Genomic DNA, 20,127 nt, shown 5'->3' with positions numbered 1-20,127 from the left:
CTTTCCACATTGTCCTTTTGAGTTCCTGCAACTATGGTGGATGTGTAACCAACCCAGCCCAGTACAGGTTGGTTTGGCTCTGTTCAGTGTGGCTCTCTAGTGTACAGTATCAGCCCTAAAAACAAGTGAAGAAATATCCCCGGTAATTCCATCCTTTGGTTTGTAAAGTAAAAATAACAGTCCCTTGAACTTGAAAAATTCAAATTGAAACTGTTCTTTTGAATAGAGGCGTCATAGGATTTATTCAACGCAGTGGCTTATCGCTTGTGAACATAGGGAGCACACAAACACACACACATGCACACACTCTATACGAGGCCCCCTGAGGAGTGACTGTAAAATTTAGAAAGAAGTCTCGGCCGTCGGACCCATCTACTCTCGGAGGCTGACATCACACAGATGTGTTGGTTATTAATATCTTATTGTTAGTGAAAGAGAGCACGAATGGGCCAGATGGCAGAGCCTTGGGAGGAACCCTTAAGAGTAGAAAGGGAAAGCACACTAAACAATACGAGAACGGAAGCAGACATTTTGGCCCAAGAAGTATTGTCGGCACACTGGCCTCTTTATGAAGCCCATTATTATTGTCGTGAAGATGATGCAGCGTGCGTGTCCATGTGTGTGCATGCAGCCAGCCCTGTGTATAGAGAAATATAGGAATCCACAAATCGGGAGACTGATCCGCCGTGGTGAAGCCCTGGCAGCTGCTGGGCGAGGTAATAGTGTCATCCCGGGGTCACAGACTGGAGAAGCTGGTTCAAACATTGGCCATTCGCCCAGATGAGGAGCGCAGCACTTGGCCTTGTGAGCACGGCGCACTTCAACTGAATTGAACTCACTGTGGAAAAAGTATTGAACAACTAGAGGAAACCCATTGGCCCTAAAACATTTACGGTCAAGGCATCTTCCAATGCTTCCCTCACAAACAACTGGTTGTATATTTAGTATGATAATGCTACTGTTCCAAAAATACTTATTTTAACAACAAAAAATAGAACAAGGAACAAAAAAAGGCAGACGTCCAAAAATGTTATCTTTCAAATAACACTGGATTTAAATCTTGGACCTAGACTTGAGAAAGCTCTTAAAAAGGAAAACATTGATAGAGAGAACCCTGATTCTAATCAATGAGTTTTGGCCCTGGGTCATTCTGCTACATATACTTTAAAACTGAGGTAGAAGTACAGAATGCTCCTTTTGTATCTAATCAGAACCATGGACAGCTCTTAAACAGTCTCCCCCAGAGATCAGTTTGTAGAACCTTTCTCGCACAGAGAAGATTCTAGAACCTTTGACCTCAGAGACCTTGTTGAAATTCTAGGATTAATAAATAACTAGTAGGAGCCAAATGGGGTGAGATGCCCCCTTGTCTGTTACCCCCTCTTCGGATCTGGATGTTTCCTCTCCTGGCAAGAAGAGTAATTTGTCTTCAGAGAAGTAATATATGTTCTCTCTTCTCTCTTCACTCCCCTGTATAATTAACAGAGCCCTGCTTAAGGAAATACATATGGCCCTCTTATCAATACTCATGCATTTGCTGCCATCTAGTGGGAGAGAAGTGCAATGTCAAGGTAGGTGCATACCACCCACTAGCACTCCGGAGTGAAGTTTCTCTCAGGTACAGATCTAGGATAAGCTTCCGCTCCCCCAATCCTAACCTTAACCATTAGTGCCCATGGGTAAAATGCTAAAATTATCCAAGATGAGAATCTAGGGGCAACTTAGCACTACACCCCCCACTAGCACACTAATTGACACAAAACATTTCTGCCATAGGACCTCTTTATTAAAACAGGAATTGATAGCATGAAAGAATACAACATCACAGACTTTTCATTAAAACTTAAAGTAATCCTTATTTCAATAGTTTTTTTCCACTTCATCATTAATTTAGAGTATCTTTGTTTTCTTCTGTTTCCTTTTTCTCCTCCTCCTCCTCCTCATCCCCCTCCTGGTCAGTGTTGGTGTCACTGTAGCAGTTGCTTTCTGAAGACTTCTCACTTTGTCCCGAGTCACTGCCCGCAAACTTCACCCTCCGCTTGGATTTCTACTTACAGAAGAAGTAAGGGGACACGAGAACAAAGATATGCACGTCACTTCTTAGTTAGCCTGATGGCCCAGTCAGTTTGTACTTAAGTCAACCGCCCTGTGTTCCATTGTCATGCCAAACATTGCATGGCATAACAATAGTTTGCTACAGCACGTACAGAATGGGACCTGGCTAGTTCTTTGCTACCAATCATTATTAGACATTCCAAAGGCTTCTAAACAGCTTCTACCCCCAAGGCATAAGACTCCTGAACATCTAGTCAAATTGCTACCCTGACTATTTGCATTGCCCCCCCTCCCTCTCCACACCACTGCCACTCTCTGTTGTCATCTATGCATAGTCACTTTAATTAACTCTGTACATACTACCTCAACTAACCGGTGCCCCCTCAGATTGAATCTGTACCGACACCCCCCCCCCCCCCCTGTATATATTGTTATCTTTTTACTGCTCCTCTTTAATTACTTTTTACTTTTATCTCTTATTCTTATCCGTATTTTTTGTAACTGCACTGTCGGTTAGGGGCTCCTAAGTAGGCATTTCACTGTTGTTCGGCGCATGTGACTAATACGATTTGATTTGATTTGAACCTGCAGGGCTTTCATCTCCCAGGTAGCTAGCTAGCACAATTTAAATTCCAAAAAGTGTTCCAGACTGCCACCTGAAATGCTTGTCAATTAATTGGAGTGTGTAAAAAGGTCTCTGCATAGTTCTGCACATAGTTTTATTTTACCAGGCAAGTCAGTTAAGAACAAATTCTTATTTTCAATGACAGCTTAGGAACAGTGGGTTAACTGCCTTGTTCAGGGGCAGAACGACAGAACGACCTTCAGCTCGGGGATTCGATCTTGCAACCTTTCGGTTACTAGTCCAACGCTCTAACCACTAGGCTACCTGCCACCCCAGTACTATGAACCTTGAGTTTTTTTTAATATATCCTTTGTATTCTTTAAAAAGGAAGGTCCATTCTGCCCTTCCTACATGCAGAGACCTCCACTGACACAAAGAAGTACACCAAACATATGCTCTATAAATATTTGACCTACTGTACACTGAGTATCACAGCAGGTTGGTGGCACCTTAATTGGGGAGGACCGGCATGTGGTAATGAGTGGAATGAGTGGAATGCTATCAAATATATCAAACACATGATTTCCATCTGTTTGAAGCATTCCCATTTGCTCCGTTCTAGACATTATTTTGAGCCGTCCTCCCCTCAGCAGCCGCCACTGATGAGTGTACCAAACGTTAGGAACACCTTCCTAAAATTGAGTTGCATAATTTTGCTATTTCCTTTCCTTCATTGCTCCTTTGCGTTTTCATTTCCGATGTGTGTTAGACCTGTCAATCAAGCACAGTGGGCGGGTCTTTGGTAGCGTGAGGTGGAAGAGGTTGTCTGTGCTTGCTGGCAACAGGGTCAGTGCTATCTGGGATCCTTAGGACGTCCCTACCCTAAACCCTAACCTTAATCATAACCCTTACCTAACCAATTTAAATTTCAACTTCAATGGGGTAGGGAGGTCCCAAGGATACTGGATAGCACGGATTCTGGCAACAGTCACTTTTGGTTGTAGCTGTATCGATGAGGTGTGTTTTTAGGCTGTCCCGGCAACAACGGCCAGTGTCAAACCCCACAGAAAAAGAAGAACAACTAGTAGCTAGCTAATATGGCTAATTGGCTATTATATGAAGCCAGCTACCACAGCTAGAACAATGAGCCAGCTATTTCACCGGATGTGTAAATGTGAAGCATCCGGTTGGCGTTTCCACTCACTACCAAATATGGTGATGAGAGGAAGCCCACTGGCCGGCAGCAGGAGGAGATGGATTTTGGCTGACATTCTGCTATTTTTTTATTAAACATTTGATCTCAAATACAATTTTTCAAAACTAGATTCTCTAACAAACACATTTTGTAGACTTCACCCTTAGCCAAAGTTTCTAAAAAAAGGTGTTGTTTAGAAGTGCAAGGGCGAATTTAGTTATTTCACAACCGCATACACACAGAGCAGGCATTCCCTTATGGAAATATGCAAATAAATGCTAGAGCGTGCCAATAGGATCTCTATAGTTTGTGCTTGGCACTGCCCACTTCCTTGCTTGTTCTGTCCACTATTATTGATTTTCACTTCCATGGAAACGACAGGCTCTGGTCTATCTTGGGTTAGTTATACAAATCTTTGGTTACTGTCTAACATTCGCTAGCTACCTCACTGGCTAGCCTAACTAACTAGCTACCGTCACAACAAGACATCGTGGAACACATTTTGTCTGATTTGAAGGCTACCAAGTTTTTTGAAAGAAAATCCTTTTCTATGTTAGTTAATTTGCCCCAGACCTGACAGTGTTCCTTTCAATGTATCTATTTTGTGTTCCAGCTCTCAGGAAACTATGATGTCACTGCTGTGTATGGGCAACCCCATCAGCTCCTCCAGCAGACACTGCCTCCTTCTGTCTTTTCAGGTGCCACTGACCAAGCTGCCCACCATCAGACAGGTAAGGATGCTCTCCCATAGAAAACAAGGGCTGGTGGGGCACCAAACTGGCTGAAAGATGCCTTGATACCCTCCCCTTCTTCCAATGGTCTGCACTCAGCTACTCCCTTTCATGGATTGAAGCGCAATGGATTTGTACAATTGGTTAGTTTAGTTCAGTGTTTCTTTCTCTTGCCTAACAGTGTGAACCTTGTCATCCCTACGTGTGCTATAACACCTCATTGGACTCAATAAGACCACACTTGGATAAATTGAGTGAATGATTGATTGGTTATGGCATGCACTGAACTGGAGCATACAGTTATTGTGAACAATAAAAAACAGTAGGATATGTTAATTGAATTGTGACTAGTGCACTTATCATGAGTTGTACATTGCTCATCTGTGTTTTAGGTTTCCATCCGTGCTAACCTTTTTGCATAATTTGTGCTCCTTTTTCACAGGCAGTTCTGGCTGATGACCTGTCTCCGTCTATAGCTGATAGAAACCAACACGGAATACCATCCCCACTGATACCACTAATATTTCTAACTTTACTGATGAAGAATAAGAGGGCAGGCTTATCCATTCTCTCTGAACTGCCTGAAGTGTTCAGTCAAAATTACAATTACCACTAGTCACAGGTTCACTAAGAAGATGTTCTGCAAAAACAATACAGAAATGTTATTGCTCTCCAATGAGGTTCAGCCAATCATACAGTATGTTGAAAACCATTATCAAGGAAACCTACAGCATATGAACACTTTGTGTAGATCGTAACCTGTTTGTTGAACACCAGTGATTCTAAGAATAACTACTACCTGTAGGACAATGTCTCTATCTAATAAAATACTTTGTCATGGTTAATTGTGCATGGCTCTCATTTTCCAGTCGACATGGAACAACTTAATATGCAATATAGTTATACCTATGGCTTGCATAACCATCTACGTGCCCTTGTTGTTAGTGTCCTTACTGAGATTTGAAGGTTGGACAGTTTGATCCCTGTCTTATTCAGGGGGTGTACTTGCTGCCTCACACTACAGAAACAGGAGATAGGCTCTTGTTCCTATGAGCCGTTGTGGCTTGCACAAGCAAATGCTTGTGCAAAGCTACCTTCTTACTTCCTTTGGCTTGCAGCTTGAACAGTGTTGAGTCAAGGAACAGCTTTACTGCTCAAGAAAATATTGTGTCAGAGTACTGAAGGGGCAGAGCAGGCAGGTGGGCTTCCCATCTATTGTGGGGATATCGTGATGGTGCCATGACAAATGACAACCAGAAGTTTTTGTAAAGACTAATGACCAAATGGGACCCTCTTGCTCTCTCACACACACAATCACTATGTCAATATATATATAGTACCAGTGAAAAGTTTGGACACGCCTAATCATTTAAGGGTTTTTCTTTATTTTTACTATTTTCTACATTGCCAAGAGTGTGCAAAGCTCTCATCAAGGCAAAGGGTGTCTACTTTGAAGAATATAAAAGTTGATTTTGATTTGTTTAACACTTTTGGTTACTACATGATTCCATATGTACTATTTCATAGTTTTGATGTGTTCACTAATATTCTACAATGTAGAATAAGGTTCTAACGTAACAAAATGTGGAACAAGTCAAGGGGTCCGAATGGATTGAGCAGACCTTTCCATACAATTCTGATTCTGCTCCATGAAATACAGAACTCTACCATTCCAATGTACCATGTCATTTAAAAATAGAATACCCTTCTCAAACACCTTTTCCATAAATACAGGTATTTTAGAGAAACCATCAAATGTGTTGTAATATTTGTTCTATCTTTTCTGAAATTGAAATTGTAACCAGCTCAGCATTGCTTGTTTGAAAAAGAGAGATACTTTGAACAAGGTTTCATTTTCAATGAATCAAAAATTAAAAATGGCAATCTGCACACAGGCAAAAAAGCAACAAGGGATAAGCTTTTCTTAGTAATCTACTTGAGAACCATTTAGGGTTCAAGTAAAACTTTTGAATAAGTGAAGCTTTTAGAGAGAGGCTTAGTGCTTTTATGTTTAATAATGTCAGCCCACCCAGTTCATATTCATTATATACATAGGCATGCTTTATCTTGTGTGGTTTACCATTCCAGATAAAGTGAAATATTTTTTGTTCATATGATTTGAAAAATGAATCATCAGGAGTAGGCAGCGCTATAAGTTTGTGAGTAAACTGAGATATGACTAAGGAGTTAATCAGTGTAATATTTCCATAAATAGACAGGTATTTACCTCTCCATGGTTGCAGGATCTTGTCTATTTTTGTAGTTTTCTATTGAAATTCATTGTGGAGCATTCATTTACTGGTTTTATTTTTGTGATATGAATATCAAGTATGTCTACTTCACTGTCAGACCATTTTTTAGGTAAATTGCAGGGTAATGTAAAAGTTGTCTTTTAAAGATCCAATACGTAATATGGTACACTTCATAGTGATTAGGTTTTAGCCCAAAGAGGCCAGAAAAGTTATCTAGATCTTCAATGACACATTGCAGGGCTCTAGCATGCGGACTTAACATAAAACTTGAGTCATCGGCATAAACGGACAAAATTGTTTTCAAGCCTTGTGTTTCTAATCCTCTAATATTGTTATTTGATCTGATTTTAATAGCTAGCATTTTGATGGCCGTAAAAAAAATATATATGGTGACAGCGGACACCCTTGTTTAACTCTTCTCGATAGTTCAAAACTCTCTGAGAAGAAGCCGCTATTTACTATTTTACACCTGGGGTTGCTATACATTACTTCTACCCATTGAATAAGAGACTCACCAAAATGGAAAAAATCCAGGCATTTATATATAAAATCCAGTCTTACTTAATCAAAGGCCTTTTCAAAATCCACTATGAATACCAGGCCTGGCTTCTTAGATGTTTCATGTTCTATTATTTCTAGTAGTTGTCGTATATTATCTCCAATGTATCGTCCAAGTAAAAAACCTGTCTGATTAGGATGAACAATACCTGGTTAAACCTTTTGAATTCTGAGTGCTATGCACTAAGTGTAAGAAGCCTCCAGATTTTTTAATGGATCTTTGTATTTTCCATCTGGATATTGCTTTAAAAGTAGAGAATTCAGGCCCTCCTGCTGAGTACCTGACAGAATACCATGTATATAGAAGTAGCTAAAATAAGCTGTATATCAAAAAGGGCTTGATATACCTCTACCGGTATGCCATCAAGCCTTGGGGTTTTTCCAGACTGAAAGGATTTGTTAGCCTCAAAAAGTTATTCCTCTGTAATTTGGCCTTCCCATTGAATTGTAAAAAGAAAATCAAAAATTTTGGGAAATAATTCCTTACAGTAATCTTCATTCAGAGGGTGAGGAAGAGACAGAAAAGAAAACATCTGCTTAAAATATTTAGTTTCCTCTTTTAAAATAGAATTTGGAGAATCAGCGATGACTCCGTCTATAGTAACGAGTTTCTGCAAATTATTTTGGTAACGTTCCTTTGTTGAAGATTCAAGAAGAATTTGGTGCATTTTTCTCCATGTTCCAACCAGTTTGCTTTATTTTTGCAACAGATAACATTTGATTGTTTTTCAATAAGTTCCTCCAGGTCTTTTTCTTTTTTCTCTAACTTGTTTTGTATCTCTGTAGTACTGTTTTATTGGTGTCTACCTGTACTATTAGTTCCTCTATTTCCCTTGGTAGTCTTGTCTCTTTAGACAAAAGCAGCTTTTTCTTTACTGATGAATTTTGCATTGAATGACCCCTGAAGGTACATTTAAAGGTATCCCAACCAATAAGGGGTTTGCTGAACCTATAATGCACTGGGAAAATTAAGTTATTAATTATTTTGTCTTAGTTAAGAACAAATTGTCCAACAGTAGACTTTGATTACATTTCCAATATCTCTGTCCAAGTGGGCATTCTGTAAGAGTTTTGTGAAGGTCAATTAGATGATGGTCCGATCTCATTCTGTCTCCTACCAATATTTGTTTAACCTTTGATGCTAGAGAGAAAGAGACAAGAGAGTAGTAAAGACAACTGGATTGATTGAGTCTCCTCCATCTATGTCTCACTAGGTCAGAGTTTTTTAGTCTCCAAATATCCACTATTTCTAATGTGTCCATAATATTTGTGATCTCCTTAAGGGCACGAGGATGATCGTTTGTAGAATGATTTCCTTTACGGTCTATTGAGATACTTAGTACTGTGTTGTAGGCTCCCACCATAATGATTTGATCAGTTGTTGCTTGTAAGTTTAATAGATTGTAATAAATATTTTCAAAAAAGTGTGCATCATCTTGATTTGGACCATATAGATTAATGAGTCAAATCTGTTTTTCATCCACTTTCATATTTAAAAAGGGTCCAACTCCCTTGCGGATCATTCCTGACTGTTTGCACATTCGGACTGACATTTTTGTTAATTAGTATCATCACACCTTTTGAGATCCTTTTTCCATGACAGATAATTATTTCACCGCCCCATTCCTTTTTCCACACAACTTCATCTAAAGATGTAGAGTGTTTCCTGTCAACAGTCCGGGTTGGGTAGGTTACTTTCTAAATGTAGTCCGTTACAGTTACTAGTTATCTGTCCAAAATTGTAATCAGTAACGTAACTTTTGTATTACCAAAACTCAGTAACGTAATCTGATTACATTCTATTACTTTTAGATTACTTTGCCCTTAAGAAGAAGACAAAAATGCATGTTACCAATTGAACAACATCTATTGCAGGATAAATCAATGTTAAAGTTTACATAGTTGGCCATATATAGTATGGATGTAAAATTTAATTTTATGGGTTGGTTATGTAGGCTTCTTTTAACCCATCGCTTTCTACTACATATAATAATACGATGAAATTATATCTTAACATTTAAATCCAAAGTCTATCAGAATTCCAGTCATTCCAATAAATGTTACACATCTTGATCTTCAAGAATAGGACTTGGAAATATGGAAGTACAGATTAGCCAAATTGTTTTACCTGAGCATGACCTCAAAACGAAGGACTTATTAGCCAGCCCCACTCTGTTTATGATTTTGTTGTCATGGAGGACTGATTGGGCTCATTGATTCGAGTTGAAAAATAAATGCCGTGTTCATGGCATGGCAGGCTTTGAGCACTACTGAAAAGTGCTATTTACATGTGAAAAATGAATGCCATATGCTGCATTTGCTATAGGCCTATTGCTTACCTTATGTTGGTGACACTTTGATATCTTGATAATATGCAGCTGTTTAAAGGGCAAATCCGCAGATGAAACAATAACAAAACGGTCGGCCAGCGTCTGTTTTGGTAAAATGCTGAGAGATGGGCCTGGAGAAATGTAACCACTCTCAGAATAATAGACAGAACTGTGGATGCAATTATTGTTTTAACCATGTAATGAGGCTATACAGTGTTTGTTTACATTTACAATGTTTACAAACATTGGAGTAAAACAAGCTTATATTTTGGGTTCTCATAGAGTGTGATAGTTGAACTAAGCTCATGAAGCATTTATAAGTTATTCAAGAATCAATGGCTATATATAAATATACACACATATATACAATGGGTTCTGATATCTTCCCATTGCTTGTTGTAAACATATACTGTGTAGACAAAGACATACAAAAGATGGACAAACAAGAAACATATTGAATTATAACAAGGTCTAGACAATAGAGGGGGAGAGAGAGAAGAGAGAGAAAGAGAGGGGAGAGCGATCAAGTGTGTATGTGTGTGTGCGTCCGTGTGTGTGTCCGTGTGTGTGTAAGCGAGTGTGTAATTGAGTGTGTGTGTGCGCGTTTATCAACTTCAGACTGTTAAGATATTTTACAATCCCCATGATTTTTTCCGTAAACTGGTGTCCCTGTAGAATTTAGTATGACCATGGTGTTATGGAGCTGTCTCGGAAAAAACTGTCCTTCTATAAAGAGTTTGTCCACAACGCTTACCCCTCTTCCTCTGTTGCTTCTGTACAGGATACAGTCTCTTGCAACGTTCGTTTATCTCCCGGTGAAATTGGTAATTGAGACTGAATTTGGCCCTTTATGTTCCCTTCCCTTATTTTGGGATGATAGGTTGGGGACCCTTGGTCTTGTCTCTCTGAGCTCCTGTGCACTCGTTGTCTTTCAGAGCGCCTGTGCACTCGTTGGGAAACCACTTTGTTTACAGTCTCTAGAGGAACTTTCAAGGTGGACTGCATGAACTCTCTCATTGCGCCCTCTGCATTTTTCGAAATCCAAGAAAAATAAAATCTTGCATGCTTTGGGTTTGTATGTCTGGTAGCGAATCTGTCCTCCCCCTGTTTTAGATGACAGATTCGAGAGTAGAGTAGATAATCCATATTGGATTCGAGGGTTTTTACCTAGTCTGTGAGTGACTTATCTCCTAGGAGTGTGAGAATTTCACTGTGACTAAACTCCAAGTTCCCCCTCAGCCCTGCTACCTCCTCACACAACTTTTCAAGTGTTGCATGGATTCCAGCAACGGCACTAGCCTCTACTTCAACGGTAAGTTAATTGTCCGTGTCTGTAGATTCATCTCTTTATTTTTTTGGGTCGGGTTGGAGTTCTTTTGTGAGGTAGCTCTAGATCTATCCTCAATGGAGTATGTTGTTCCTCCATAGCATAAAGCTGCTGGTACTCGTTGATTTCCTTCAGGATCTTGTTGGTATCCAGGTTGGCTCAGAACTTCAAACAGTTGTTGAAACCTTTTTTGTTGTTGATAATCTAGAGAATTTGGCAGTAAGTCCAACAGGCTCACAACCACAGACCACAGGTAACCACGCCAGCCCAGGACCTCCACATCCGGCTTATTCACGTGCAGGATCGTCTGAGACCAGCCACCCAGACAGCTACTGAAACTGTTGGTTTGTACAACAGAAGAAATTCTGCACAAACTGTCAGAAACAGTTTACCCTGCTCTTATAATGTTCACCCTGCACAGCCAGAAGAGGACTGGCCACCCCTCAGAGCCTGGTTCCTCTCTAGGTTTCTTCCTAGGTTCCTGCCTTCTAGGGAGTTTTTCCTAGCCACTGTGCTTCTACATCTGTCACACCCTGATCTGTTTCACCTGTCTTTGTGATTCTCTCCACCCCCCTCCAGGTGTTGCCCATCTTCCCCACTATCCCCTGTGTATTTATACCTGTGTTCTCTGTTTGTCTGTTGCCAGTTTGTTTTGTTCGTTGATTTTTCCCTTGCTCCTGTCTTTGCTATAGTTCCTGTTTTCTTGTTTCCCGGTTTTGACCATTCCTGCCTGCCCTGACCCTGAGCCTGCCTGCCGTCCTGGACATTTCCCCCACCTTTGGGGATTACTGACCTCTGCCTGCTCTTGACCTGTCCTTTTGCCTGCCCCTGTTCGAATAATACATTTTTGTTATTTCGAAACTGTCTACACCTGGGTCTTACCTTAAACATGAAAACATCTGCATTGCTTGCTATTTGGAGTTTTAGGTTGGGTTTCTGTATAAGCACTTTGTAAAAAGTGCTTTAGAAATACATGTTATTTTATTTGATCTGCACTGAACTACCAGTTGAAAAACGGGGAGGGGTTGGGTTGTGGACTGGGGAACGCTGTCAGCATGGCCACTACCCTTTAAAACATTATTCATTGCTTCAAGCCACACCTCGCCACACCCACCAAACAGGATCAAACGTAGCTCAAAGTCTGTTCAAGTAAGTTTTGGGGAAACATGTCGTTCAGTACAAACCAAACTGCAATGTAGCAAACATTCAAGAGAACTGAACGCACCTCAGTTTTACAAACAGGAATTCAGGTCAAATCAGTTTTGCCTGAATCAATTAATGCATGAAAATTCTGCTTCCGGTTTCTCGCCTATCTCAGAGAGGAAAACAATGTTCCTATAATGGACTTGTATCACATTGATCGCACCTGTTTGTTGGCGACAGCACGAGGGTAACGAGCGATGTCATCACGTCTGCGCACCACCCTCTCCCAGTCGTCCAACCAGAGCTGGCGACGGTAGTCAGATTCACGGGCCGTGATTCGCTGGTAGATGGCCTGGTTCTGATTAGTCACCTGCAGCAGCTCATCCCTCCTCTTCTCAGCGTTCAGACTACAGCACCGAGAGAGAGAGAGAGAGAGACGCAGAATGTTTAGTTCTGTCTTCCACACGTCACTATGTATGTTGAGTTTAACCTACTGTACCATCATCCAAGGTACTATGACTTTAGCCAAAGGGTCTGGGCCTTTATGGCACAGGTAGTAGTGCACTAGTCCTTGACACTATTTCCCATATAGCGTTTTGTATATGGCATTATAACACTTTTAAAGGTAGACTCAGCAGAATAGCGTGACCATGAGCAGCATCGTAGATATTGTGATAAGTGAGATGCAAGACTTCACAGTCACACAGCGGATCTGGTTCATTTCACGCTGTGACAGAGTGGTAGCAGCAGGACCAAAACAGAGGAGAAGTTTAGCCTCGAGCATCAACGCTCTTAGTTGTTGTGGAAATCAAACCACTATACTGTTTACTTTGTGCATCTATGTCATATAGTTGAGTCTACCTTTAGACAAAGAGAAAGAGAAACGAGAAACGACAGTAAATCATTACTTTAAGACATGGTCAGTCAATGCGGAAAATTTCAAGAACTTTGAAAGTGGGGGTGCCATTATCCTACAAGACTAGTCCAACAGGAAAAACTCCAGGATCCAGAAAAGACACACACACATTTTGCCTCACCACTTTTGAACCTGTGGTTCTACCTCTCCCTTTTGTTAATAAAATACTTTTTCTGCTAACAGATCCCTCTGTGCATTAAATTATATTTTTTTGTCCCTGTGTCCTTGTGCTGAGTTAATGGGAGTTAATGTGTAGCGACTAATTGTATAGCTATTTGGCTATGTGTTTTTAGAGCGACTGAGGTGAATGAAGCTACAGTAACCAATGTACTTAAACAAATCTCTCTTTGCTCTTTTAACTTCTCTCTTGAATCTTAAAAGGCCTTAAAATATCTTAAAATCCCATCTAGGGACTGGTGCAGTAAATCAATGTAAAGTAGGCCTCATGGTGGAGTTTAGGTTTATCAAGTTCCTTGGTGTCCACATCACCAACAAACTATCATGCTCCAAACACACTAAGATGTGAAGGCACGACAAAGCCTATTCCCACTCAGGAGACTGAAAAGATTTGTCATGGGTCCTCAGATCCTCAAAAGGTTCTACAGCTGCACCATCAAGGGCATCCTGACTGGTTGCATCACTGCCTGGTATGGCAACTGCTCGGCCTCCAACCGTAAGGCACTACAGAGGGTAGTGCGTATGACCCAGTACATCACTGGGGCCAAGCCTCCTGCCATCCAGGACTTCTATACCAGGCGATGTCAGAGGAAGGCCCTAAAAAATGTCAAAGATTCCAGCCACCCTAGTCATAGACTGTTCTCTCTACTACCACACGACAAGTGGCACCGGAGCGCCAAGTCGAGGTCCAAAAGGCTTCTTAACAGCTTCTACCTCCAAGCCATAAGACTCCTGAACAGCTAATCAAAGGGCTACCCAGACCCCTCTTTTACGCTGCTGCAAATCTGTTTATTATCTATGCATAGTACTTTAACTCTACCTACATGTACATATTACCTCAATTACCTCAACTAACCGGTGCCCCCACACATTGAGTCTGGCACGGTATATAGCCTCGCTTGTTATTTTACTGCTGCTGTTTAATTATTTGTTACTTTTTATTTTCTATTTTTTACCTAACACTTATTTATATATTTTTTCTTACCTTCTTAAATCATTATTGGTTAGAGCCTATAAGTAAGCATTTCACTGTTGTATCCGGTGCACGTGACAAATAAACTTTGATTTGATTTGATTTGACCTGTTGTATTCTGTGCATGTGACAAATAACATTTGATTTGATTTGACAGTTTATTATATGCGTCAGTATTGTAATTACAACTCTCCCAATCCAATAATCAATTGAATAGTAAATGCAGAACTGAGTATCAGTACACCATTCTGTGAGGCATTATCTACAAAGAGGATTTGATGGATGGACAAGCCTTAAAAATCATTTAATATTCCACCATGTTTTCTTTTGACAAAGAATGTCCACAGTTAGTCGTCAAATACTTATTGATCCTATGAATAATGGACTGAACGTTATATAATATCACTGCAAAACACAAGAGTATTACATTTCCTATGGAGAGTATTGCCGTGACACAGTGCTGAGAGGTTTTTAACGGTGACTTAAACGTGAAACGTGAGTAGCCCTTACCTTCTCTCGGGATAATGGTTCCTGTGGTCGACCAGACCTTTGGACCGCACAATGTCAGACAGCTTGGAGGACAGGAGACGGTTGTCTCTCTCGATGGTGCCCAGCCTCTCATCTTGTAACTGATCGATAAAAATAGACGTTGTAACGGCAGACATATCTCATTTGAAAAATGTCAGATATTGACATTTAACCAGTTATATGCCACTTCAGGTGACAGGTTATATTTCACTATATTTTGACATTCGAACCTTGTTGGTAATGACTGTGCTATCAGTAGACATTTATGACTGATATAGGCATACATTCTAATGTTTCAGATATTGAATGCCTATGTGAGACACGTACACATTGTAGTTGTCAGGATACGGTAGCAGTTTTACAATTATTTTACACCCTTGTCTATAGCCATTTGTATGGCTATGCTAGATGAAAATATCTGTTTGTCTGTATACATGATTTCACTTTATCTACTGTATTTCTTTCATATACAGTCTGCAATGAAACTAAATGTCCTACTGCAATACTTTTTAACCTATAGTAACAATAATGGTGTGATAGCACACCGAGTATACAAAACATTGCTCTTTCCACAAGATAGACTGCAGGTGAATCCAGTTCAAAGCTATGATCTCTTATTGATGTCACTTGTCATATCCACTTCAATCAGTGTAGATGAAGGGGAGGAGACCGGTTAGAGAAGGATTTTTAAGCCTTGAGACAATTAAGATATGGATTGTGTGTGTGCCATTCAGAGGGTGAATAGGCGAGACAAAAGATGTAACTGCCTTTGAACGGTGTATAGTAGTAGCTTCCAGGCGCACTGGTTTGTTTCAAGAACTGTAACGCTGCACAGTTTCCCGTGTGTATCAAGGATGGTCCACCACCTAAAGGACATGCAGCCGACTTGACACAACAGTGGGACGCATTGGAGTCAACATGGGCCAGCATCCCTGTGGAACGCTTTCGACATGCTCCATGCTCCGATGAATCCAGTCTGTCCTGAGGGCAATAGGCCGAGTTTGCAACTCAATATTATGAAGGTTTTCCTAATGTTCGGTATATTCAGTGTATGTTTATTTCATTTTTCCAGATCCCAAGGGCACTTTCTTTTATAAACAAATATATATATTTTCAACCACCACTGTAAGGTAACATCATCAGGCCATTTGTCACGTCTGCTCCTGCTCCTCCCCTCTGGCATACGACGTTGCCAGAGTAATAACCACCGGTCCTGGGATTCATCATTACGCACACCTGGCACTCATCATTACGCGCACCTCTGAATCATTATGATTCACACCTGGACTCCATTACCTTCATCATTTCCTCCCCTTTATATGTCACTCTCCCAGGTTCACTAGCCAGTTGGTGTTGTTCTTGTGTCTCGGTGTACTGCCTTATGTTAGTGTCGTGTTCTTGGTGTTGATGTTTTACTAAAACGTTTCACCTGCACCTGCTTCCGACTCACCGCCCCATCATTACACCATTGTAACCAGTGTGTTTGTGTCCACTGACCTGGAGTTTCTTGAGTTTCAGCTGAACATGTGCAGGTGTTCTAATGCCTTTAGTGTCCACAATGGGCCTGGCCGTACTCAGCTGGAGGTGATGTTAAGTTAATGTTAGGTTTTTATGGAAGTTAAATATGTAATCCATTGTTGATTTACTTCATTAATTTGGTGTGTGTAAGTAATGCTTCTGAAGATCATCCAGGAGGAAAATAAAATGCCTGATGATCAGGCATGTGACAATATGCTTTAATGAATTAACACCTTAATAAATATGCACATGTATCCACTTGTGTACTTGTCTACAGACATATATATGTGTGCATGTATAAATACACAGGCACAAACAGACACATTTATCTCATACCTTATTCCTATGCTCCTCATATCTGGTCTGGTCCCATTTCTTCTGCAGGTACTTGTTCGTTGCAGGTTTCAGTGGTTGGTATGACTTGTGCATGTTTCAATTGTGTAGCTCTGGGCTTTCTGGCACTTTAGGGCACCTGCCAATAAACCCCCCACCGCCCCTCCTCCTCCTCCCCCCACACACACACACGCCTCATTCTCCAAGCAGGAGGTCCGGCTAATGCTCGCTCGGCCTAAGGCAGTTACCATGGCGCCATGACTCACCTGTATCTCCCACACTAATGCTACTGTTTCTAATGTGGGCAGATTGGATGTCAATGAATTATTAGTGGACTGACTTACTCCCCAGTGGCTTCAATAAAGTGCTGCTCTACTCCAAACACAGACCGGGAACACAAAGGCTGCCACAAACATCAGTGTCTGTTTACGAAAAAAAGAATGCACTCACTACTGCAAGTTGCTCTGGATAAGGGCGTCTGCTAAATAAATGAACGTTTCAATGTTTAACAAACTGGAGTCTAATTATTCAAAAACCTCAGTTAGAGAACTTAACACTTGACACATCCACATGACTATGGATGCTATATTTTGTTAAAAAAAATAGATGTACCACAAAATGCCAAATGATGATCTAGATTGTTTGAGCACATTTTCCCGAATCATTATTCTCTTTTTCAAAATAATTTCTGTAAGAAAATAGATTATGTTGCAGTTTTCGGTTGTTGAAAGAGCCAGATCTTAAACCATTAACTATAGCTACGAATCGCTGTGCAACCATTTGTACACATATTGCATTAATATGAAAGCTGTACAGTTAAACTGTATGATGAGACTAGTATAGAAGTCCCATCAACCAACTCAGCCTCATCATATGCAGAGATGTTACTTTCAGTCTTATTAGCTTGTTCATGTACAGTTTTACCAAATGGTAAGTGTTGTAGGCCAAAGTCAAACATTAAACTTCCACTATATACATCCCACCCCTAGGTGGCGGCAGCCGGCGCCAACAGGTGCTTGGAGACCATCAGCAAGGCTTGAGAAGAAGTGAGTAATTACCATACGTACAGAAGCCGCTGCAGTGTTACAATTGTAAAAAGTTTGGACAAGTGGCAAGTGTTTGTTGAATGAATAAATATTTAGCAGCTGAAGAGTCCGATGAAGCATGTTGTGAAGATGGGAATCATGTTCCCGAGTTCCTGGAGTACCCTGTAAGGATGAAGGAGGTCGCAGTAGCTAGGATCAGGGCTATCCAGCAGGTCTCCTATGTGGAGGCAGTGAAAATAGCTGAAGGAGTGAGTAGAGATGAGATGGAAGTGAATGTCCCACAGTCTGCAGTGAATGCCATGCAGGAGAAGGATCCCGACACACTAACAGTGAAGAAGGTGGACTTTGTTGCGTTTATAGCGCAAGTGATAAATTGCACTAGGCAAACTAATAAAAAATCAAAGAAGTTAGACATCATTGTGAAAGCGGCAAATAGATACCTGGATCTCCAGGACTTTACAGCCAAAATGTTACAGGGAGTACTGAATGAAGAGGTTCCCCCCTCCCTGGTTTCTGAGCCTGTGTAGGGATCTGAATAGACATTTAAAACCTGACTGAAGGAGTATGTGTTCTTTTTTTATTCAGGGTAGTAGCGTGAATTTGTTCATCCAAAACACATTGTGTTTTTGGGGTATTTTTTACTAGTCTGCCTATAAACCTCAAAGAAGAAGAAGAAGAACAAGTGAGTAATTGCTCACAGGTGTGAGTGATATTGTGTGACGTGACAGTGTTTTAGTAAATCCAATGACATCTGTGTGGGGTGAAGGGAAGATGGTGGAAGTGGATGCTGAGTTCGAATTAAGCAGCTTGTCAAGCAAATTTGGTGAAGACGAATGTTCTGAATGGACAACACTAGTATTGAAAACTGGAACAATAAAGGAAATGTCTACAATTGGAGTGGAAGATACGAGTGGGTACTGGCGCCTGTGTAGGAATCAGATCTGTTTTATTAATTAATTTTGAACAGTAAAATTGTTTGATTTAGTTTATTTTATAAATGTTTTGGTAGTTCAGGCTTTTGGGGGGAATTGTGTTTCCATCCCACATAGTAGGTGGCGTAATTTACATTAAACGGTGTGATCGCCAATATATTATAGAAGAAGGTGTGAGTGATTGGCAGGTTATTGAAGAGTGAGAGGTGAACCAAGTAGTTTCTCTTCCCGGTGGGGTCATCTGCGTTTGTTTGAAACCGTTTTGTTATGGGTGCATTCAAACCAAAACCCACAGCGGGGCAGGTGGCGTCGTCGCATCATTCTCTGATTGTCATCAAGTACAAAACGCAAAAACTGTACTCCAGTAGCTCAGAAATTGAACCTGACGAGAGCGAGAATGAATTACCTGCAGTGGCAGGTGCAGTGAAGACCGCCAAGTTCGAGCCTCACCCCGTTGATGACAAAGACGATTCTGACCCTGTGGGAGTGAGATTTTTGGAGCGAATGGATCCTTACCTTCTGGCTGATCCATATGTGGTGTCAGGTTGGGTGGAGAAGAGGCTGGGGACTGTTGAATCAGTGAAAGTAACTAAAAGTGGACTTGTGGTGATTTTTGTTGTTTCCTCCGCCCAGACGGAGCGGGCGTTCTGCATCACGCTCGTCCGGACAAGACCTGCGTCTTGCTTTACTCTCCAGAGCGGGGTGCCGTTGAAAGAAGTGAGAAATGAGAAATGGGGTGGAATTAAGTGTTGAGGAGGATCAACTGAAATGGAATATTCCCGGTATCTGTGACGCCCGCCGTTTGATGCAACATAGACCCAGTGGAGAGCATGGTGAAACAGAGAAGACACTATCTGTGCTGCTCTGTTTTGAATCAGTCTTTACCTGACAAAGTCAAGTTAGGATGTGTCAGTTATCCTGTGAGAGCTTGTCTCGAACCCATTACGGTGTTTAAGGTGTCAAGCTTATGGTCATGTTGCAGCAATTTGAAGGAGGAAGATTCCTAGATGTGAGTGTGCAGGAGGGCAGGAGACAAAGGAATGTGTAGTATAGGTGATAAAAGCTGTGTGTATTAAAGGCCCAAAGCAGCTGTTTTTATATCAATATAATTTCTGGGTAATAAAGAAGTGCCTTTCTGTAATAGCCGTATTAAAATTGGCAAAAATAGCTACTTATTAAGCAAGAATTTTGCTAGTATTGTCTGTTCTAAGTGGAGAGGGGAAAACTAGCTGTTTTTGGCAGAGGTTTGAAACTCTCTTTGTTATTGGTCTATTAACCTTTACTTAACCAATTTGATGCATGGTGATGTCAGCATGGAAAGCCGAACTCCCGCCCATGCAAACCAGCTGATTAGAAGATCCTGAGTAGATCACATTTTTTTACCAACACGTTGACACTATTAGTTTCAGCAGCTGTTGTACAATATGATACAAAACACAGGAAATACTGAATTTGGACTGCAGTGGGCCTTTAACTGTAGGGGTACCGATGTTCCTGGAGATCAAATGTGCCCAGTGAGAGAGAGGCAGGTTGAGGTTGGCAGGGTCA

At 40.9% G+C, this 20,127-nt stretch overlaps 1 protein-coding gene across 1 annotated transcript; it reads right to left on the bottom strand.

Moving 5' to 3' along the window:
* Window positions 1–1,786: 1,786 nt before the first annotated feature.
* Window positions 1,787–16,729, bottom strand: si:ch211-284k5.2 (sperm axonemal maintenance protein CFAP97D1). The gene is made up of 5 exons (XM_055932952.1): window positions 16,605–16,729; window positions 16,248–16,328; window positions 14,733–14,851; window positions 12,380–12,563; window positions 1,787–2,047 (listed from the first exon to the last, which is right to left on the bottom strand). The coding sequence occupies exons 1-5, from the start codon at window positions 16,695–16,697 to the stop codon at window positions 1,886–1,888; spliced, it is 639 nt and encodes a 212-aa protein (XP_055788927.1). The 5' UTR covers window positions 16,698–16,729; the 3' UTR covers window positions 1,787–1,885.
* Between the last annotated feature and the right edge of the window lie 3,398 nt (window positions 16,730–20,127).

This window comes from Salvelinus fontinalis, chromosome 9 (genome assembly GCF_029448725.1).
Source record: "Salvelinus fontinalis isolate EN_2023a chromosome 9, ASM2944872v1, whole genome shotgun sequence".
Classification (NCBI taxonomy): Eukaryota; Metazoa; Chordata; class Actinopteri; order Salmoniformes; family Salmonidae; genus Salvelinus; species Salvelinus fontinalis.
The sequence above is the reverse complement of the archived record's forward strand: the minus strand, read 5'-3'. Positions and strand labels throughout refer to the sequence as shown.

Bases quoted from the DNA above. Each gene is read 5' to 3' on its own strand.
- si:ch211-284k5.2 (XM_055932952.1), bottom strand. From the start codon at position 16,697: ATGCACAAGTCATACCAACCACTGAAACCTGCAACGAACAAGTACCTG. The intron at 16,329-16,604 runs GTATGAGATAAA...CATCACCTCCAG, and splicing joins ATGAGGAGCATAGGAATAAG to CTGAGTACGGCCAGGCCCAT. The intron at 12,564-14,732 runs GTAAGGGCTACT...TCGGTGCTGTAG, and splicing joins AACCATTATCCCGAGAGAAG to TCTGAACGCTGAGAAGAGGA.